Here is a 19,309-nt window from a genome sequence, read left to right as displayed (position 1 = left end):
GAAGCCTTTCCACCCAGGAGCGGTGTGGAGAGGAAATTCTCTCAACCCTTCATCATGGGGCATGGAACTGTTGATGGAGGAAAGCAGCTTGGGTGCCTGTGCCGTCATTTATTCCTCTCCGTTGCCCTCATCCTATGCAGCACAGACCTGAAGAGACTGTCCCTCCTTCTCAGCTGGCAGAAGGGGGAAATGGAAGAGGGGCACGTAATGACTGCAAGAATTAGAAGCACAAACTTTCTGAGCCTTGGAGCATCTGGAAGCAGGTATTGATTTTAGTCTGTTTGTGTTACTGTATTGATGTGGTGGTCACATTTTAAGAAAACGTGTGTGTATATATATATAGATCTAAACACCTCGGTATTTCTGTGGCTTAGGACATTGTACCAAGTGTGACAAGGATGTATATATGTCCATGATTTCAGGCACCACATCTTTGTGTAACTTTAAACCAAGCAAGTAGCATGTGCATAATACTTGGTTGTAACATTTGCACTACATACACTTTAATTACTTGATAAACGTTTATCTTCACTGAGGAGCATCTGTGTACTGGGAGTGAGTGGGGTGTGGTGGTTATTTAATGTACACTGCGCATAAAGCTTATTTATACAGTGGATCAAATTTATCCACCTTCCTGCACTAATATGTACTTGATATGCTGATACAATTTTTTTCTGTCATGGCTGGTTTACTAATTTTTTTTCATATGCAATTTTGAAAGAAAAAAAAAAAAACAACTTCTGGAAGGGGTTATTTCTAGGATTGAATTATGTTTTAATGAAAAGATTTGATACAATTTTTCATACTAGTGAAAAATTTAACGAAGAAATAATGTTGCCTCATTTGCCTCTGTTCCAAAATCCTTTATTCCTACTCTATTTCCTCAGAGAAAGGAAAGCTGTATATAATGGTATCTCAGAAAGAAATTCTGGAATTCCGCCATCACCAAGATAACCTTTTCTGTAACTTTTGATGTGTGATTTTAATTTATGCCAAAGGTTTAGCCAAAGACATCCTCGATGTAGTTTCACCATTTCTGTACATATATGCTAACTGCACACCCCACCCCAGCAGACAGGATATAGGCTTCTTTCTAGTTGGGAGATGCTGCTCGCGACATTTTATCCCAGGAGGATACTTTAGGTTTCTAGTTCTCTTACCAGTCTTATTTGGGAGAAATAGGTGGTCTGTCTTTGAAATAATGAACCCTTTTTAAAAATGGACAAGAGAAATGTATAATTTTATCCCATTTTTAATATTTTGGTGTCGCAACTTGTGATACATAGATGACAATTTTGTGAGTTTTACTATGTGTGTACAGATTTTTGTAAATATGACATTTTTGTAATTTTAACTCCATGTACAGTGTAATCCTGTATAGTTTATCAATGAATGAGAGATAGGAAATCGAATGTTAACTGAAGTTTTGGATCCTGGACCAGTAGCAGGGATAAATGTGTGTGTGTGTGTGAGACGTTCTTTGCCATTTAGTCTTCCTGTATACTGTGATACTCTAAACTGTTTTGCTAAAACAAACAAAAAAGCCCCATGGAGAATCTAATGGATAAGGAAAAAGTTACTGTTTACCTTTATCCCTAGGTGTCACTCCTGTTGAATCCCTGTTCAATCTGTGCTGTCTCCTGTGATCGTTGCTTGCTAAGAAAATTCTATGCCTCAATCTTCCTTTTTGTTTCCTCTCTAATTTTAATTTCATTTTACATAGCCCTTCTGTAAATTAAATGGAATAATTATGAGCATGTACACTGAAAGTAAAATAAAAAGAGACTCTCAGTTACTGTTTTTGTGTTAATACAGTTGCTGGGTGTTTTTGTAATAAAATCATGGATGTTCTTGCTTTTTCTTTTCTTATCAATTAGTTCTTTTTATTTTACTGGTTTTCAAGCATTGTATTTAAAGTACCTGACTAGTGTATAGTGACTTTATAGCCAGTTCAGTATGTTCTCCAAAGAAACAGTAACTAACATAACTCGGTAGATACATTAAAGCATTTTGTAAGGTTTTGCCCTGAAGTGGAGAAGGGAAGTCTTTAAACTGTGATTGACAGCACCGTGGGCTGTGCATTGTGTTCAGAAATGGGATTGTTATGCTCCTGTGGACCCTTGGGGATCATGGAAATTGATTGAGCTTCAAAGAGGGGGAATATGACACAGCAGAAGGGAGGAAATGCCTGCAGTGAAAGCAGCAAATGTGAGTTCTGTACTTCGTTCGTGTGCCCCGAGGGACTTCACAGAAAAGCTGTGGGAGTCTCCTTGCCCTGAAGCAGCTCAAAGGTTAATGCAGGGCACAAGGAATGGGACTTAACTTCTGCTCTGGCTGTGTGGGGCAGGCAGAGCACTCAGCCCTCCTCCCGCAGCATCCCTCTGTGCTGGAGTACAAACTGAGCTTGCCTGCTGCTTGGCTCAGTGTGCTCTTGCAGAACTTTATGGTCTCAGAACTGAAATGCTGTGCATGCTGATTCTTGTTACTAAAATGTGACAGCAATCTTGATGCTAATTCCAAATAATTTTAATTCATCCTTTTCTAATAAAGGCTCCAGATAAGCAGCAAGAGGAGATAAATCCTTGATGGGATGATTTAAGTAATGGCTATGCAGATGCCACCAATACCCTGCTCTCAAGCATATTGAGTTGAATTTCTTCAGAAGATGTCAGGCCTGCTGCTGTAGCATGAACCCTGAGACTTAGGACAGGAGCAGCAGCTAACCAAAGGTATTTAATAACTACAGTGACTCAGGCTTTACTTGTAATGCTCTGGTGAGTCCAAGGGACTAAAATAGTATTGGTAATTAACAGTTCTGTCTTAATAACCCATATACTTCTCTAGGTCAGCCCCTTGATACTGAAAAATTCTCTGCACACACAGAAAATTAAAGGCAGTTTTGTGTCTTGGCTGTTGCTGCTGGGCTAAGCTTAAAGCATTTGACTTTCGGGAGAAGCAGATCTGAAGAAGCACCAGGAGAGATAATGTGGAGCTACTCTTATGGGTTTCCTCAACCTCCCTTTGTGAATGTAGCTGTTCACAGCTCTCTTGTCTAAGATGTTTTGATTTGTTTGCTCCTATTCTGACTAAGCCAAGCTGTTCCTGAGCTGATGCATTAGAGAAGCATTGTGGAGCATTTAAGGACTTACTGAGAAGTTCAGGAATGGGTAGAGAGGAACGATGGTGGGTTTGAATCAGAAAGAACAGAGGAAGGAGTAGAGGAGCTCTGGGGAACAAGGCAAGGATAGCAGTGTGGCAGGAAGGGAGGCTGGGATGGGGCAGTTCATCTGAACCTAGAAAACTGTTTTGTGGAAAGGGCTGCTCAGCGGGGAGCAAGGGGCCGGCTCTGATTCCCTCTCCCAAAGGAACGGAGAGATTTGGGCTGCATCAGATCCCAGGTGGCCTTGTTCCTTGTAATAATCCTGTGTGATTTGGTACAGATCCTGCATGTTGGTAACATGTGTGTTGGTCCATCATTTTGGTTTCATATGCTAAAACTGTTTGATATAAAGTTAAGTACAATTGCATTTTTAATAAAATGTGTAGTGCATATGATCCCCTTCTGATGTGTGCTGTTTTCCTTTGTAAAGAAGTGAGGAGTTTGTCTGTGTGTCTGATTAACTTGAATATTGCAGTACTGTCCACAGTATTCAGTTTGTTTACACTTAATAAAATTGGTTGTTGTGCCCTTCTTTAAGGAGGCGAAGCTGACATTTCTTCCCGTATTCTTCAGGCCTTCAAGCAGTCCCTGGGCTCCTGTGATGGCTCCAGGCAGTGCTATATAGATAAGTGATGCTGTGCAGTACTAGAACCCTCTGTTCCCCAAAATGCAGTTCCTGACAAGAAAAAGCATTCTTCTGTTGCCAGGAACTGTCACATTTTTAATTCTAAACAGATTTTTTTTTTTTTTTTTCTCAAAGAGTAATCATATGGTGTGTGAGAACTGATTCATGTGATCATAATTATTCATATTCCAGAGCTCCCATCCAACCTGTTTAAAACAAAACTTTAAGCACTACAAGAAGATGGTGATTCGTCATTGCTTTGGGGCTGGCTGGAGGTTAGGGGCCAGCTGCTGTTTTCCAGAGGGAAAACAAGGGTGTTGCTGCCCCCTTCACACTGACTTTCTACCTGCTGTTAGAACCTGTTTGTCGCTTTAAACCAGAACTTCTGTTAGGCTTTTGTGTTTGGTGGCTCAAAAGATACATTGAGAGTAAATCTGCATGTGTGAGTCAGTGGCTCTTACTTTGAAAGAAATGTTATGTCCAAGCCCTCTCTGCTTGCTTTCTCCAGAGTATTTGGGCAAAGACCAAGTTGTCTGATTTGGCACAATTTCACATGGGCTGGTTGTGTTCAGAATATTTTTTTTTTATGTTTTGATGCAAGAAACATTATTCTGTGCTAGTTACAGTTATTTTGTGTCAACTTTTGCCCGATAAACACCTTTTTTTTTTAAACCTTGATTACACCAGTGCAAATCCCCCTCCTCTCTGCCTGTCAGACACAATCTGACAGCACATGTAGCAATAAATACCTCACTGTGTCTTAGGAGTTAAAACACTGCTTAGTTCTGGTTGGCTCTTTTCATGTAAAGTGTGAACCTTCAGAGAGAAGGTAAGGCTGAAGTAAAACAAGGGGAAATGAAAGATGGAGCTTACTGGAGATGTAACTCTTAAGCATTAAAAATAAGCTCAGTGAAGCAAAGCCCATGAAGGATTTGTTTTTTTGGGGAGTGTATGTGTTACTTGGAGGGCTCAGGTGCAACTTAAATATCACATTCTTTGCCTATGTGAGTTTTTGCTGTAACTGATAAAGTCAGTGTTAAAATCTTTATCTGCCAAAGCTTACATCCCAAGCTCTTGTGTTTGTGGGAATGTCTATTTTTCCAGCAGGTAAGATAATTTCTCCTCGTGGTTTGGAAATAAATGAGTGCTTGAAACAGCAGCAAAGGCAAGCTGGACTTTGCAGCTCTCTGTGGTGTAAGATACCATTATTACAGTAACTTTTATTCTGAACTAGCTGAAATTGTTTAATGTAATATTTTCTATTTCATACATTAATGAATTCCCCTTTAAATTTTACTCCTTTAGTTATTTTAATGTACTGCATATTGCAATTCTGGAAGCTGGTTTTAAGTGTCTTAATGCTTTACACCTACACTGTGTGTATATATATATATATGTATATATATATATATGTATATATATATATATATTCCACTAAATGCATAAGTTTCATCCTCATATTACTATCCCTCAGAGAGACATTTAGTTTAAAACTAATCACAAAAATCCCTGCATGATTATGCAATGTGCAGTATAATCAACTAAATCATCAAACCAGCCTGATTTGCTGTATTCCCTCTGCTCATCTCAGAAAAACTGCAGCCCTGAAATCCTGAATTTACCCTGTCCCAGAGCTGGGCAGCTCTGCTGCATCCACAAGCAGGGAGGCTACGGTGATTATTCCACCCTTTTCTGCTTCTGTGGCTGTAGACACCATTTGTCTTATTATCACACCTTGATTCCCTCCCAGCTCAGGCAGCCCCCCCTGAGACAATGGTGTCACTGCAAACCCGTGTTATGTTTTTTCCAAGGTTTGTCAGCAGATGTGCTGGGAAAGGGAGTGGGGGAGAGAAGATCCGTGAGCTGGGTCTGGATGGTTCAGAGAGAGCATTGGGCTGGCCAGAAATGGTGGGGGAGCTGTTTCCCACTCATGGAGGAACTCAGTTCTGCTCCTCCTTCGGGTTTGCTTTCCTCTTTACTTTCCCCTCTCATTCCACAGTATGGTTTGCTTTACTGATAATTAACTGAGAAAGTAATGAAAAATTGTATTTAAGAGTTTGACTGGTTTTTAAAGCTGTCACTGCAGTTAGTAGCATCACTAGGGAGATATGGTGGGCTGATTTTCTGGGCTGCTGAGACCTGCAAGTCCAGCTGCAAGAGGTACAGCTCAAGAGAACAGCAGTTTTTCATGCCAGGCTTTGGGATAGACTTCTTTTTCTCTCTGATCTGATGGTCTTTCAGCACTCCCCAGGGAATGTTCCTAGTGCTGATATTTAGTGAAGGTTCTCTGTGCTGTTTTATTATTGTACTGTTTGAGTTTGCGGTTGAGATTTGCTTCTGAGAACCTGCGGTAGAAAGATGAATAATTAAGCTGCAGACAGGAAGCACAAGATTTTAATGCTGAATTGCTTCAGAGCCCTCTTTGGCTTTCTTTTTTATGATGTCTGAGTCTGCAGTGGCTTGCCTGAATGACGGATCTTGGCATTCGCTACCAGCTCATGTGTCCAGAGATGCACTTGGACATGCTGAATGTGAGGCTCAAGCCAGTTCTGCTCATTACAGTGACCAAATCTGGCTACTTATATACAGCAGGAACAAAACTTGACTGTGTGTTGATCCTTGGGACTCAATAAAACTTACTGTACTCTATTAGTTGCAGGAGTTTATACTGAGAAAGTCTCCATGCCTTGCTTGCTACTGGTAGAATCCACTTAGGATGTTTTTATTTTTTCATGTCTTTAGTCATGAAAAAAATTATCAAGCAAAGATTTATAGCAAGTGTGACTGGTGCAGTCACAGGTAATAAAATCTCCTCAGAATGTCATTCTGAAAAGGATGGGTTTGGGTTTCAGTGATGCATCAGAAAGGTTGGTAGAGGATCCTTCCTGCCAGTTCTCATACATACCTGGGGCTTCAGGATTTTCTGAAAAGATCCTCATCCTTAAGGAAACAATCTTCAGCTTGGGTGAAGTCAAAGCCTTTGCCTACTATAGCAGGAAGTAGAATTCAATAAATTGCAGGGATTGCAACACAGCTCTTAGCATTGCCCCACAGCATTATGCTCACATATGGCATCTGTGAACTTCCAGCTCAACTGCAGAGGCAAATGGAAACTTAAAGCCAGGTCAGATAGGCCATGCAGCAGAGGCTGGAGAACAAAACCAGATGGATCTTTCATCAAGAGAGGTTCTGGTATTCACTGGATAAAAGAAATGAGCTGTTCTATAGACTGAGATAATGAAGTAAACAGTTTACTCTAGTTGTGTTTCTGCCATCAGGGTATGTGCTGGCACAGACTGTGTCAACACAGATGTTGAACAACAACTTTGATCTGGGACAAAATGCACTCATTAATGCTGTGTTGTGGATAGACTGCGGATTTGAAGATGTTACAGAGGAAGGAGCCAATCTCTGCATCTTCAAGTGTAAAAGAAAAACCTTAATAAGGACTGCTGAACCTGACTAGCAGCTTCATAGGAAACAGCAAGGTAAACTGTTTATTTTTCTGTCGTTGCCATTAAATTAAGTCCAGCATAAGGGAAGACTTACCAAGTTATCCACAATGATGAATAATGTATTTTTCATGTTATGTCTTTGTGAAAATCCCTGTGGTTTTAGTCTTGCAACATGTATGTAGGTGTACTTGACAAAGTCACTCTGACAACTAGAGGCACATCTGTATGCTGTCTTTTAATGATGGTATAAATAATTTCCCAAACTGTAAACTACTCACAGGTAATACATTTCTGTACAATTTTATAAATACACAAGTATCACACGTGTTAGCAGACAGGGGTGGGGGTGACTTTGTCCTAACAGTGAGGCTTTGGCTTAGCTCCACACCTTGCAAAGCTCCTTGTGAAGCTCATGTCAACATTTTGTATTTCAGGATTGCATCCTGAAAATATCCAAAATGTAGAAAACTTTGCATTTCTATATAGCTGACCTTCTCTTGGAAATACATTATTTTAAGGCTTGAACTCATGATGATCACCATCGTGTAAAGCTGTTGTTCATAGTCTGTCCCAGACACGCCCAGCCTGTTGTTCTCTCTGAGCATTGTTAGGAGTACTGAGCCCGAAGTGCTGCGGGTGGGAGGGAGCTTACACACGGATATGAAATGCAGCAGTGCTGCAGGCTCTCTGCAGGAGAAAGGAACTTTAGGCCTTTATGGCTGATTGTAGTTTCCTCTGAAGCTGTGTGGATGTTCCATCCCAAGGGCTTCTCTGATGGACAGGAATTTTGTTGAGGGGGTAAAAACTTGTAAAAGAATTTACAAACACAGTATCAGAGGTGAATTCAGGCCCCGTGAATTCCATAGCTTTTTAACCCTGATTTAGAGGAATTCACTTCTGCTTTGATGTCTGATAAAAGTATATTCTTCTAAGGTAGTCTGCTGTTGGGAAAAACAAAATGCATCAAAGTCTGGACTATACTTTGAAAAACTGAGCAACTCAGTGTTCTTGTCTGATGCTTAAAATACCTACAAAGTTCTCGACTGAACCTTGGGAAGCCAAACAGAAAGATTGCAGTGTGGTTTTGATTTCTTGCAATAAATTTAGATGGACTTTTATTCTGAAGTCCTTTTGTCTGAAAGCTTTCTCCCTTCACGTGATACACTCAGCAGTATGAAAATCCTGGCTGCTCTCTGCAGCTGACTGTGCTAAGCAAGAGCACCAAGGTCTGTAGAAACAGCCCAGTCCATTCTTTGGTTTGAAACAGCTCCCAAGTGTGATGCAAGCAGCAACTCTGAGTGGGGTTACCCTTATAAGCAAAGGCCAAAGGATCTCTCCAGATGCAAACCTTCTGAAAATTTGGGTCAGATTGTGAGAGGGATCAAATACTGTTGATGACTTCTGAATTTTCCCTGAATGTTAGTTAGCATAGTGCAGAGACCCTGAGCTTGGAGAAGTGCCAAAACCTGCTCCACTGGTCCCTTGAATTTTGAGCATGGCAGTAGAGCAGATATTTGAGCTGAAAAGAATGACAAGAAATCAAGACTCAAAGTGATCAATTTGAAGTTCTTGTCCTTTCTCTTTCTCTGCTCCTTTCTAGTTATTTACTTACCTGTCTTTTGCTCCACCAGCCATGCCAGCCTCAGCATCCAGTTTGATTTCTTGTAATCCACCTGAACTGCAACATTAGGACCCCATTTCAACAGCTGTTTGTTTGCTCTCCTCTTACAAGGCCTGCAGAAAACCAACCAGGCAGCAGTGATGTGATTTGAGCAGACACTAAGGGAACTTGATTTCCTGTACCCTAATTACTGTTTGGTCATTTTTCAATAAATCCAAGTCAAGTAGCAAGTTGACAATGATCCCTGTGCTCCCTGGTGTCTGTTCTTACCCTATGTCTTCTTTCATTTCTCACACTTCTAACAATGCTGAAAAATCTCCAAGGGCTGCATTTGTCAATGTGCTTTTTACACATTGTCCCACTAAGCACTACTAGAATCCTAATAAATAATAATAAATTATATATATATATGTTATGATAATTTGGACTCATTAGTACAGATGGACCCATGTGATATGTGCAAATGTGGAATTTGGGCAAATCCCTGCAATATTTTGTTGTCTTAACATTGTGAATAAGATGTGTTAAAGTACTCAGAAAGTTGGTTTGTTGGGCTGTGTCGGTTCCAGGCTCCATTTCTTGGCTGGTTTGCTGTGTGTGCTGCACTGTGCCTGCATTATCTGAGGGGTGATGCTGGTGTTGTCTGAGCTTTCTTCTTCCATTGGAAAGGCTTCTTCACCTGTTTCTTCTGAGTACAGGAAAGCCGTGGGCTGTGGAGCAGGTTCCACATTAGCCAGATCTCAGCAACTTTCAGGCTATGAACTACCATGAGATCTTTGTAAAAACAGGGATCAAACGTCTGTAGGTGTGGGGCAGCAGAAGGCTTAACAATGCCAAAGGTCTTGAATCCTTCATGTAAAATGGGCTTGAGGCTGATTCTCTGTAAGCACATGCCCAAAAAGACATCATCAATGGGGAACAGCTCCACCTCTCTGCAAGCCCTAGAGAGCTTCCTCATGGTGCAGCCTGACAGCAAAAACCCTCCTCCTCCCGCGTAGGCAGGGTAGATGCTCAGCCCATACATGGTCTCTGGGATGTAGTATTTGCTCTTCCGGACACGGATGGGACGGGCATTGTAGATGATGTCCCCAACAAAGAGGTCTTCAGTGGGATCGTGTCTCTTGAGGAAATCAACAATGTTCTCGACATTGACAAAAACATCAGCGTCACCTTTAAAAATAAATTTCACGTTGTGGCAGAATTGAGCAGCCCAGCTCAGGAAGTGGATCTCCTTCAGGGTCAGGTTGAAGAAAGTGTCCATGAAGTCCCAGAGTAAAATGTCCCGGTATGTCTGACTCTCCTGATGCATCAGGGTCTCCCATGTTGCCAGCACTGTCCTATTCTTTGGTGTTCCCAGGAGGAACACTCGCTGGATCTGTTCCCCATTCACCAAACCCTCTCTGCCCCAAGTTTTCCGGACAATCTCACGCCTGTCAAAGTCTTCAACTACTGATTTGATAGCAATGAGCAGAAAGGGACCTCCTGGTGTTTTTTGGCATTTCCTGGGCTGGTTAATGAGGAGCTTGAAGTTCCTGTTATCCTTGTTTAAGAGATACAGCTTGAAGTTGAAGGCAGAATCAGTCAGTGGGGGTGGAGTTGTAGTTTGGACCCTGCTTTTGGCCACTTCTGTTTGTCTCATGACAGGGGTAACTTGGGGTCTGGGTGCAGTTGCCTCTGCTGGCATCAGCCTCTGAGGTGCTCTGGGATTGGAGAATATTTTTGGTGCTACTCGAGGCTTGCTCTGTGTTGGCTCCTTTTTTCCTGCTGGGATTAAATGTTCCACTTGGGAATAGAGCAAAGAACAAAGCGCTACCAGCAAGAAGAGGGTACAGATCACATCCCCTTTGGGGCGAACTCTCATTGTCTCTCCGGTGTTCCTGGGACTGTTAAAAGCTGTGTTTGAGCTGCCTGGCACCACTGTCCATCTGTAAATAAACACAGTGTGTCAGCAGTGAGGATTTGGCAGGTCTGAAGCAAGCAGGCAAGAGTAACTGAAACATCATTCAAAAACACAGCAGCAAAGCACATTTTACCCACACAAGCACGGAGATGTTGAGGAACTTGTCAAAGGCACACAGGGTTGCAAATTTACTGCTGATCCCAGTGCCAGCTCTGACTTGGTTAGTTCAGTCACTAAGCTGTCATCTGTCATCCTGAAAACCACTCTAAGCACAACCCAAAATCCTGCATCCCTTACTGCTGAACATGTTTTGTCATTTCACAGATTTCATTGGGAAAAGTGAAGTGGAAAATGATGAATGATGCCATTCTCCCACAAATAATTACCTTTTCTTTTCTAGCTTGACAACCATTACTGATGTTTTTACCCTTTTTGACTCAAACCAGGGAGGCCCAGAGCTGACTGCTGAAGGACAGACTCTTCATGGCAGTTTGTTGCTGGTGTTTCCCTGCACACAGAGCCAGTTTTTGTTAAACCAACTGTGATTTGTATTCAAAATAAATACATTTGGAACAATCTAGAATTCATACAGGACCTTTCTCCTGACAGTATTCTTTATAAATTATTAAACAATTGTAAGTAACTTCCATTAATAAGGTTAGAAGGGGCCATGGGTGTTTTTCCTCTGCCAAATCACCCTAACCCCTAAATAAGAGGTGGGGAAATAAATCCCAATCTGCAGAAGCAAGACAGAGCGTGGTGTTAGGAAAATTTTGTTCATGTATGATAGATGAATTTGCCTTTTAAAAGAAAGGATTTTTCCTCACTTACGCTTTTCCTGGAGATCTTCTGTCTTATTTGATCAGTTCTTCAACTGCAAACAAAATGAAAATGAAAAGAGTAGTAAGAAGGCAGCAAGCAGCAGGTAACCATAGCTGAGGGAAAGAGCGAGGGCAGGTCCTGCCATCACCCTGTAGGTGCAGCCACTCCCTGCAGTGGCACAGCTGGACAGAGGGGCCCCACAGCTGCTCCAGGAGGAGGTGAGTGACTGTCATTATTCCTACCATCCTCAGCAAGAAAGAAGTTGAGCCCCACCCAAAAATTTTCCCACAAGTGCACGTAAGTATTTTATACACACGCTAATAATGTATCATGTTCACAGGTGATTTGTGGCTCTCTCTTGCCTAAGTTGCACTGATAGAAGCTACCTGTGGAGGTACTACAGTTCTCTGTTTTGAATTAGCTGAGATCATATCCAAAGATGACTTCTGGGATAAAAAAAGATGGAGAGGAACTTTTGACAAGGGCATACAGTGATAGGACAAGGTGCAAATGCTAGGTAAGAATTTGGTGGTATCTGTTTTCAGCAAATCTCCTTTACTGTCCTGGATTAGATCACCTGCTCTTTGTTCATTAACCATCAATTTTGTATCAGCCATAATGTTAAGTTTTCCAACTCAAAATTAGATTGATGAGTCTGTAATTATGAAGTAATAAAACATTAGCTCCTGTGGTTTCTAAGCAATATTTCAAGACTTATGAGGAAGAAAAATTACTACACCAGTTGATTTCTTGGACAGAAGAAATCAAAATTAATTTAAATTTAAAATAATTTAAAATTCATACATGCACATTATTTGGACATTGTTATTTAAACACTGTTTTTTTTCATTACTGGTTAACTTCACCTCAAAGTTACTGGTGAAATGGAGTATTTCATCATCCTATGCTATTGCATGTCTTTTTCTCAAGTACAGCTCCAAAATGTCTACTAACCTCATCTGCTTTGTCTCCATTATTTATGAAATTGTTATTTTGGAAAACAGCATATCCAAGCCTTGGTGTAAGGCTCTTTGCATTCCTGGTGGAATTGAAATCACTTTGGCCATGTCCTGTTGACCATGGGGTTTTTTCCTTAGGCCTTGTTTCTTGCCTTTTTCTGCTCTCTGATAGAGGCTTTTCTTCATTTGTTAGCTTTTTTCGTTTACCTTTCACTCCTCTCCTAGGCAAGGCAGATGTTTTCACTGGCATAACTTTGATGCTTAATGGCAAGACTGAACAATTTTCTCAGATCTCTTGTAAATTGTAGTACAAATGTTTATAATATTCAGAATCTGTTTTCTGTTTATGTTCTTTCTGCCACGTGGCTTGGCTCATAACTCTGTTCAGCCTCGTGAAACAGTCCTTCCTGACATGTATAGGATGTTGGTTTGCATTTTACCTCTGAAGTCCCATCTCTTTCTTCACAGTAATAGCAAATTTCTTTTTCATTTTCTATGCAAAAGTTTGATCTTATTTCAGCTGCCAGGCTTCAGACGGTAATCAAGGAGCTGGATGAAAGTCCTGGCTTTTTCTCGTGTTTAATGTTATCGCAAGGGTTTGGAATAAAATGTGTGTGTCATGAAACTCTTAATTTCCATGGCTTGCAGATTTATACTGCCAGCATCTCAGAATCTGGCAATAAGTGCCCTTGGAAAAGCCAAGAAAAACCCTGAATTGTTACAAGCCTGGGCTGATAGCCCAGATTTTCCTCAGTGTTTTCTTTTATGGAAAGTAAAGGATCCGAAAGAGTGATTTCCATGCTGAAATAAAACAGCTCAGTGCTGAATATAGACCTCTCCTTTTCAAAAGAAGTTGCCAGACCTTGAAGTGGTTCCTTGATCTAATTATATGGATTTTCCAGTCTTTGTTAGATATTTCCTTCTTTGGAAGGAAAATACCCTTGATTATTACAGTGGTGTAAGCTCTCACCATGGATGCCAGTGTGGGAAAAGCTGTTCTGCTCTCGAATACAGAGGGATTGATGATTCTGGCAGATGCTCTGGTATGTCCTAAAGCCAAAAGGATTATTCATCCACCTTGACACCAGGGGAAAAGAATTACAGAGCTATCAGAGTGAGCAGGAAATATTTGACGAGAGAGATGAGAGCCCAGCTGAGCGTTTCTCAGCACAGCACATCCCTGAGTGTCTGTATCTGAGGCAGATGTGCCTCTGCTTCCTACACTGCTGTGGGGAACAGCCACCCAGCCACTGAAATGGGGCTGGGTTTACAAACTGCTGCATCACTCAGTGCCTTGAGGAATGGCCTGGCTGCCAGCACTGCCTCTTGTGTCCTCCAAGCTTGGAAAATGAGGCAGCTGTGCCTCTTTGTGTTGGCTGTCTTGGGATGGATACAGGGGGGTGTTGAGTTTGGCTTGATGGGGTCTGAATGGGACAATGGGGTTTGTCTCCCTAGGACAGCAGGGTCCTGGGGAAGGCTGGGGATGTTGCATCCTGGGCTGTGAGCACCAGCAATATTAGAGGGCTGAGCTGGGCAGTAGGAAGAGACTGATAGGTCCCATATCCATGAGGTGACAAGATGAGGAGCCCATAAATAAGTAATGAATTGTAAGAACCAAGGGGGCGCAGGCTGCACAGCCTGAGGGGCAACAAAAGGCTGAAAAGCTGAGTGTCTTGAGAGCTATCCCAGGAATGGGGCTCATGAACCAGGACCAAGGGAAGCACAGTGAGAGGGCAGAGGCTCAGTGCTGAGCTGCACATGCTGGCACAGCTCAGACTGGCACTGCTGGCCAGTGCTGTGGAGCCAGGTGAGCCTGACAAGGCTTTCCCTTGGAAGACTGTGCCCTGAAGGAGCTGTGGTAAGTTTATCTCAAGCCTCTCCTGGAGAGATGCCCCTTAGATGGGCCCATCCTCCCTTGTCATGGTGAACTATCGCACCATGCTTGGTGACTATGCTGATCCTTTGTAACCCATTGGTTTTTCCTCATAAAAACCCAGCTCCTGCCCATTTCAGCAGGGAGCTGCTGTCCCTGGCTACCCTTCACAGAGCTGCTGGACAATAAAGGCTGTCTCTGTGGAATCGTCACACGATGCTCCTGTCTCTCTGAGTCGGCCTGGGATAATCTAGCAAGCTGAAATCACTAAGCTGAAATAACTTGCAGGCACAGGCTGCCCCTTGCTGAGGTTCCCTGGTGGCCAGGGATCATCAGAGACCCCCTGAAGGCTGTCTCTTGTGGGACTGCTCCCTCTGGGAAGGTCGTGGCTCTCCAGGTCAGATCAACAGACCCGGCCTGGCCACCACACAGTGACACAGTCACAGCACTGCAGCATCACTGCTGCTGTTGTTTGCTGTAACACCTGGAGGCAAAAGCTCTGTTGAGTCAAATATTGAGAAGCAGGTAACAAAAATGCAGGCCCTGCTCCAAAGACAATTTCCAACTTTCCTGTCAGAGATGTTTTTCAGGGCATTAAATTTTTTTTTTCCAGGCCAGAGCAAACGAATGGATGAAATCCACGCTGTTACAGGACAGGGTGCCTTATTTATCTGCTTGCCCCAGTCCTCAAACATGTAGTTTGATCAGCTTCCCAGCTGGCTGGTCCCATTTAATTGCAGTTTCTCCTGCTGGCACTGCCAGCCTTCCCTTTGCAATGCCAGTCACGTTGGATAACTCTTCCAAATGGCTGCTGCAGTCGCCTCCTTTCACCTTCCACCCCAGTCACAAAGCTTTTATGAAATGTACAAACTTAAACACAGAGGAAGGGCAGAGTTGCTGTGTGAAGGAGGTTGACATGGCTGTTTCCATGTGCAGGGGTCCCAAAAGGAACTCATCCATCCTCGCTGGGGACCGGTGCGATCCCACGGCAGCAGAGCACGGGAGCCCCGCTGACCCCCGGCAGGACCAGCTGCCTGCAGGCCTGAGCTCCAGGAAAGGCTGGCTGCCAGCACCCTGCTCCCCTCGCCCTGCTGGCCTGGGTAAGTCACTCAGGCACACATGGCGTGGTTTGGGGGCTGCAGCTCGTTTAAGCCGTGTGTGATTTGCGTCCCTTTCGGGGCAGTGCCCGCGCAGGGCTGTGCTGTGCCAGGCACCCGGGCTGGGCCCCAGCAGCCTGGGAGAGCTGCAGCTCCCCCTGAGCACAGCACCACATCTCCAACGAGAGTGCTCAGGGTAGAAGGTAGTGCCCAGTGACCTTCTGCAGGCTCAGCAGCCTCCAGAGGTACTTTCCTACATTCAGATGCAGTCATGCTCATCAGTAGTCTGACTTTTGGGGTGGCAGAGGGCTCAGTGGCTCAGCTCCCACCCTGAGTGCTTTGGGGAGACAGGCCCCTCCCGAGCAGCCAAGGTGAGGAACCTGCTCTCTTTCAAACATTAATTTTTCTGGCCCCCAGGAGGGGAATAAAACCTTGCAGGCTTGTTAAAGGGGTAAGAAACAGTCCTTCTGAAACAAACACCTTCCTTTCCCAGCCCACCCCAGGCTGCAGTGCTCACCACCCCCTCTTCAGCTCCCAGACCCTCTTCTGATAAATAATTTGCCCAATGCACCCCAAACCCAAGCAATTTCAGTGCAGTAGCCTGGATCTATTGTTACACCCATGCTCAGATGGGAGAGCAAGTACATGCTGATGTGCCCCACTAATTTCAAGACTATACCCAACACATAAGTTTCTCAAAATCTGCTCAAAAGCTATTAAAAAATATGATCAGTAACTGCCTGTTTCACAGGGGCTAAATTATTTTGTCTTTGTGATGCTAGAGAGCTTGGCAGTTCCCATGTTTTGCTCAAAGCATACCACAGTGTAACATGGAGAAGATTCATGTCCTTTTACTGATGAAGAATAGCTTGTAAATGTAATGTGCCACCACTGGAACATATTTGCGTTTGGGAGGAAACCCTGTCTCAGAGCACTGCAGGCATTGTCTAAAGAAGCCCTGTAAAAACACTTCTGTAAAAACAACCTAAACGTTCAAAAAAAGTTCTCTGGAAAGTAAAGTGTGAAGGAGACGTCTCAGGGCTGGAGCCTGCGTGTTCAGAGCCTGCAGCCGACTCTGCTGCGTGTTCACCATCACGGTGCAGGCTGCTGCACGTAACAACCTTCAAGAGCAACAAGGCAAAAAGGAAAGCTGGGAGCAAAGGGAAGCAGCGAGGACAGACTCCAGTCCACCCTGCTCGAAACCCACCGAGATCAAACACGCTTAATAGATACTTACATCCCATTTGATAGCGCTGATCCTGTGTCCCCTCGGTAATGTCTGTGCAGCGGGCTGCCAAGCAGGCACATCTGGATGTAGTTAGTGAGAGACATTCCTCAGCCTTCCAGCGAAGCCGAGGAAACCCTGGGGGCGCGGAGCAGCGCTGGCGGCTCGGGGCCGCTCCCCGCGGGCTGGGATCGGGGCTGGGAGCGGGGCTGGGAGCGGGGCTGGGATCGGGGCTGGGAGCGGGGCTGGGAGCGGGGCTGTCAGGGATCGGGGCTGTCAGGGAGCGGGGCTGGGATCGGGGCTGTCTGGGATCGGGGCTGTCTGGGATCGGGGCTGTCTGGGATCGGGGCTGTCAGGGATCAGGGCTGGGATCGGGGCTGTCTGGGATCGGGGCTCTCTGGGATCGGGGCTGTCTGGGATCGGGGCTGTCAGGGATCGGGGCTGTCAGGGATCGGGGCTGTCTGGGATCGGGGCTGTCTGGGATCAGGGCTGGGATCGGGGCTGTCAGGGATCGGGGCTGTCAGGGAGCGGGGCTGTCAGGGATCGGGGCTGTCTGGGATCGGGGCTGTCAGGGATCGGGGCTGTCAGGGATCGGGGCTGTCTGGGATCAGGGCTGGGATCGGGGCTGTCAGGGATCGGGGCTGTCAGGGAGCGGGGCTGTCAGGGATCAGAGCTGGGATCGGGGCTGTCTGGGATCGGGGCTGTCAGGGAGCGGGGCTGTCAGGGATCAGAGCTGGGATCGGGGCTGTCTGGGAGCGGGGCTGTCAGGGAGCGGGGCTGTCAGGGATCGGGGCTGTCAGGGATCGGGGCTGGGATCGGGGCTCTCTGGGATCGGGGCTGTCAGGGATCGGGGCTGTCAGGGAGCGGGCCGGGAGCCCGCACAGCCGCAGCCCCGCAGCGAGGGGAGCCCAGCGGGCAGGGGAAGGAGCCGGGTCCCGGCCCAGCCCCGGCACGTGATGGGCCGGGGAGCGCCGATGGCTGCAGCGGGACAGGCGGAGGTGCGGACAGAGAGAACGCGCAGCCAGCTTGGGGACTTCCACCAGTTCTGCAAAAAGGCTGGTTTTTCCTCTCCCTCTCCCCGTAACTTTTTTCAGGAAGAAATGGACTAACTTTCTGAGTTTTTTTTTTTAATATATACTTTTTTTTTTTTTTTTTTTTTTTCCTTTTAATTCCCTTGTAAGTATTTACCTCTGCAAAGAGTAAAATTGGAAATCAGAGTTTGACAGAGATAGGGTTCAGCTCAAAAGTTAAATCCACTTGGGAGTTGATTTTTTTTTTTCCTAGTAGGGAAATGATGGGAGGAAGTGTGAGCTGAGCAGTGCAAAGGCTGAAGACAGATTCAAGGGTCCCTTCCAAAACCTGGTACAAAAAAAACCCCAGCCTCTCCCCACTTTTTTTTTTTTTTTTTTTTTTTTTTTTCTGTATTTAATTTGCAATATTTCAAAACAGTTTTTATTTGGAGTCAAATCTAACTGCTGGTCTACCAGCTGAGTGCAGCCATAGCACTTCCCATCCCTGTGGCTGCTTCTTTGTCTCTGCATTGTAAACAAGGACCCTTATTCCTCTAACAGAGGCCAAGTGTCTGGAGAGTGTCCAGGCCACGGCCACTTTAGGAAGCAAAGTTTTTCATTAACTTGTCATAAAAGCAGGTTTTGATCTTCTCTGTTGTTTTCACAAACACCTCTTTTTAAAACATAGTATAAAAATCTCTTTTTGTAAGCATCTGTGCTTTCTCTGATGTATTTTTGATTTCAGCTCAAATATTGTGCTTTACTGAGCGCACTGCCTCATGAAGAGTGCGATCTTGATGGGCCACCCTTGGACCCTGCACTCAGGTGCTGCAGGCTGGCAAAGTCCTTTCCTCATGGTCAGCAGCTGCCTGAGCCACAGCAGGTCCCTGCAGAACAGCACAGCTGATCACAAACCTCAGCCATAAATGTTACTTAGCTTTGGCTTTCCCTGTGCCAGCCCAAGGTACCTCTGTTCTTTTCCTCTGTAGCAGCAGCCCCGGGTTACTTATCATCCCTGCTCTGTAAGGAGGCAGTGGATGGTCACAGGCAGAGACCAGCCCCTGTCTGCCTTTGCTCTGCAGGGCTGGCTGTGGAGGGAGGGGAACTGCTCCCTGAAACCACCAGGGACTCGCAGCAGTTATTTCCACCGTGATCCCTCACCCAGATTTTGGGACCTGCCACTCTGCCTCCCTTTTTGCTTGCTCCCATGGGGTGAGAGTGGAAACAGAGGCTTTCATTGATTGCAGTGCCTTTGTGGCTGCCATGGCTTGGAGAGTCACACAGGGAGCTTGGAGGTGGAGGAGTTTCTCCACAGGTGCTTCTACTTGGTGGTTGTCTCACGTGGACCTTGTTCCCTGGGCACTGTTCCATGGCTGGTTTTTTCTTCCCCCTGCCAGCAGAGGTGCCCTTGGTCCATCCTGTGTCGTGTCACTGTCTAAGTTGTGTCAGTGATCTCACTGCCCTGTTGATCCCAGGTTGGTGAGTCCTTCCAGCTGCTGTGGGGCAGCTCCTGCTCCCCTTGCTGTGTTCCTGCAGGCATCAAGCCATGCAGTCGGGAATAC

At 45.0% G+C, this 19,309-nt stretch overlaps 3 protein-coding genes across 20 annotated transcripts in view; 2 read left to right on the top strand and 1 right to left on the bottom strand.

Annotated features, from left to right (window-relative positions):
• PHAF1 (phagophore assembly factor 1) overlaps window positions 1-3,553 on the top strand; it is a 35,326-nt gene extending 31,773 nt beyond the window's left edge. For 6 of the 15 annotated variants that reach the window (XR_015275271.1, XR_015275274.1, XR_015275278.1 and 3 more), the window contains 2 exons: window positions 2-263; window positions 1,600-1,810. Coding sequence is in view for 2 of the 15 variants with exons in the window: in XM_086847292.1 (XP_086703418.1) it covers window positions 2-74 (73 nt within the window). In the remaining 13 variants the exon portion in view is untranslated. Of the gene's footprint in view, window position 1 lies in introns of all 15 variants that reach the window. The other 9 variants (XR_015275280.1, XM_086847292.1, XR_015275272.1 and 6 more) reach the window with 8 other exon arrangements.
• Window positions 3,554-7,456: 3,903 nt separating this feature from the next.
• On the bottom strand, window positions 7,457-17,679 carry B3GNT9 (UDP-GlcNAc:betaGal beta-1,3-N-acetylglucosaminyltransferase 9). 4 transcript variants are annotated; one of them, XR_002867251.2, is made up of 5 exons: window positions 16,750-16,840; window positions 11,593-11,635; window positions 11,148-11,269; window positions 8,853-10,786; window positions 7,457-8,759 (listed from the first exon to the last, which is right to left on the bottom strand). XR_002867251.2 is itself a non-coding variant. In XM_023934702.2 (4 exons), exons 3-4 carry the CDS (start codon window positions 11,171-11,173, stop codon window positions 9,478-9,480), a joined length of 1,335 nt encoding a protein of 444 aa, XP_023790470.2. In that variant the 5' UTR covers window positions 11,174-11,269; window positions 11,593-11,635; window positions 16,750-16,840; the 3' UTR covers window positions 7,457-9,477. The 4 variants fall into 4 exon arrangements, 2 of the variants coding, with proteins under 2 accessions (XP_023790470.2, XP_023790471.2); XR_015275284.1 differs by lacking the exon at window positions 11,148-11,269 and having other exon boundaries at window positions 16,750-17,679; XM_023934702.2 differs by having other exon boundaries at window positions 7,457-10,786.
• Window positions 16,441-19,309, top strand: part of HSF4 (heat shock transcription factor 4) — a 40,803-nt gene continuing 37,934 nt past the window's right edge. The window contains exon 1 of the mRNA XM_023934714.2: window positions 16,441-16,784. The gene's annotated coding sequence lies outside the window, so the exon portion shown is untranslated. The remainder of the gene's footprint in view (window positions 16,785-19,309) is intronic.

Source organism: Cyanistes caeruleus, chromosome 12 (genome assembly GCF_971803275.1).
Source record: "Cyanistes caeruleus chromosome 12, bCyaCae1.hap1.1, whole genome shotgun sequence".
Classification (NCBI taxonomy): Eukaryota; Metazoa; Chordata; class Aves; order Passeriformes; family Paridae; genus Cyanistes; species Cyanistes caeruleus.
This window is presented reverse-complemented; position numbering and strand designations above follow the sequence as displayed.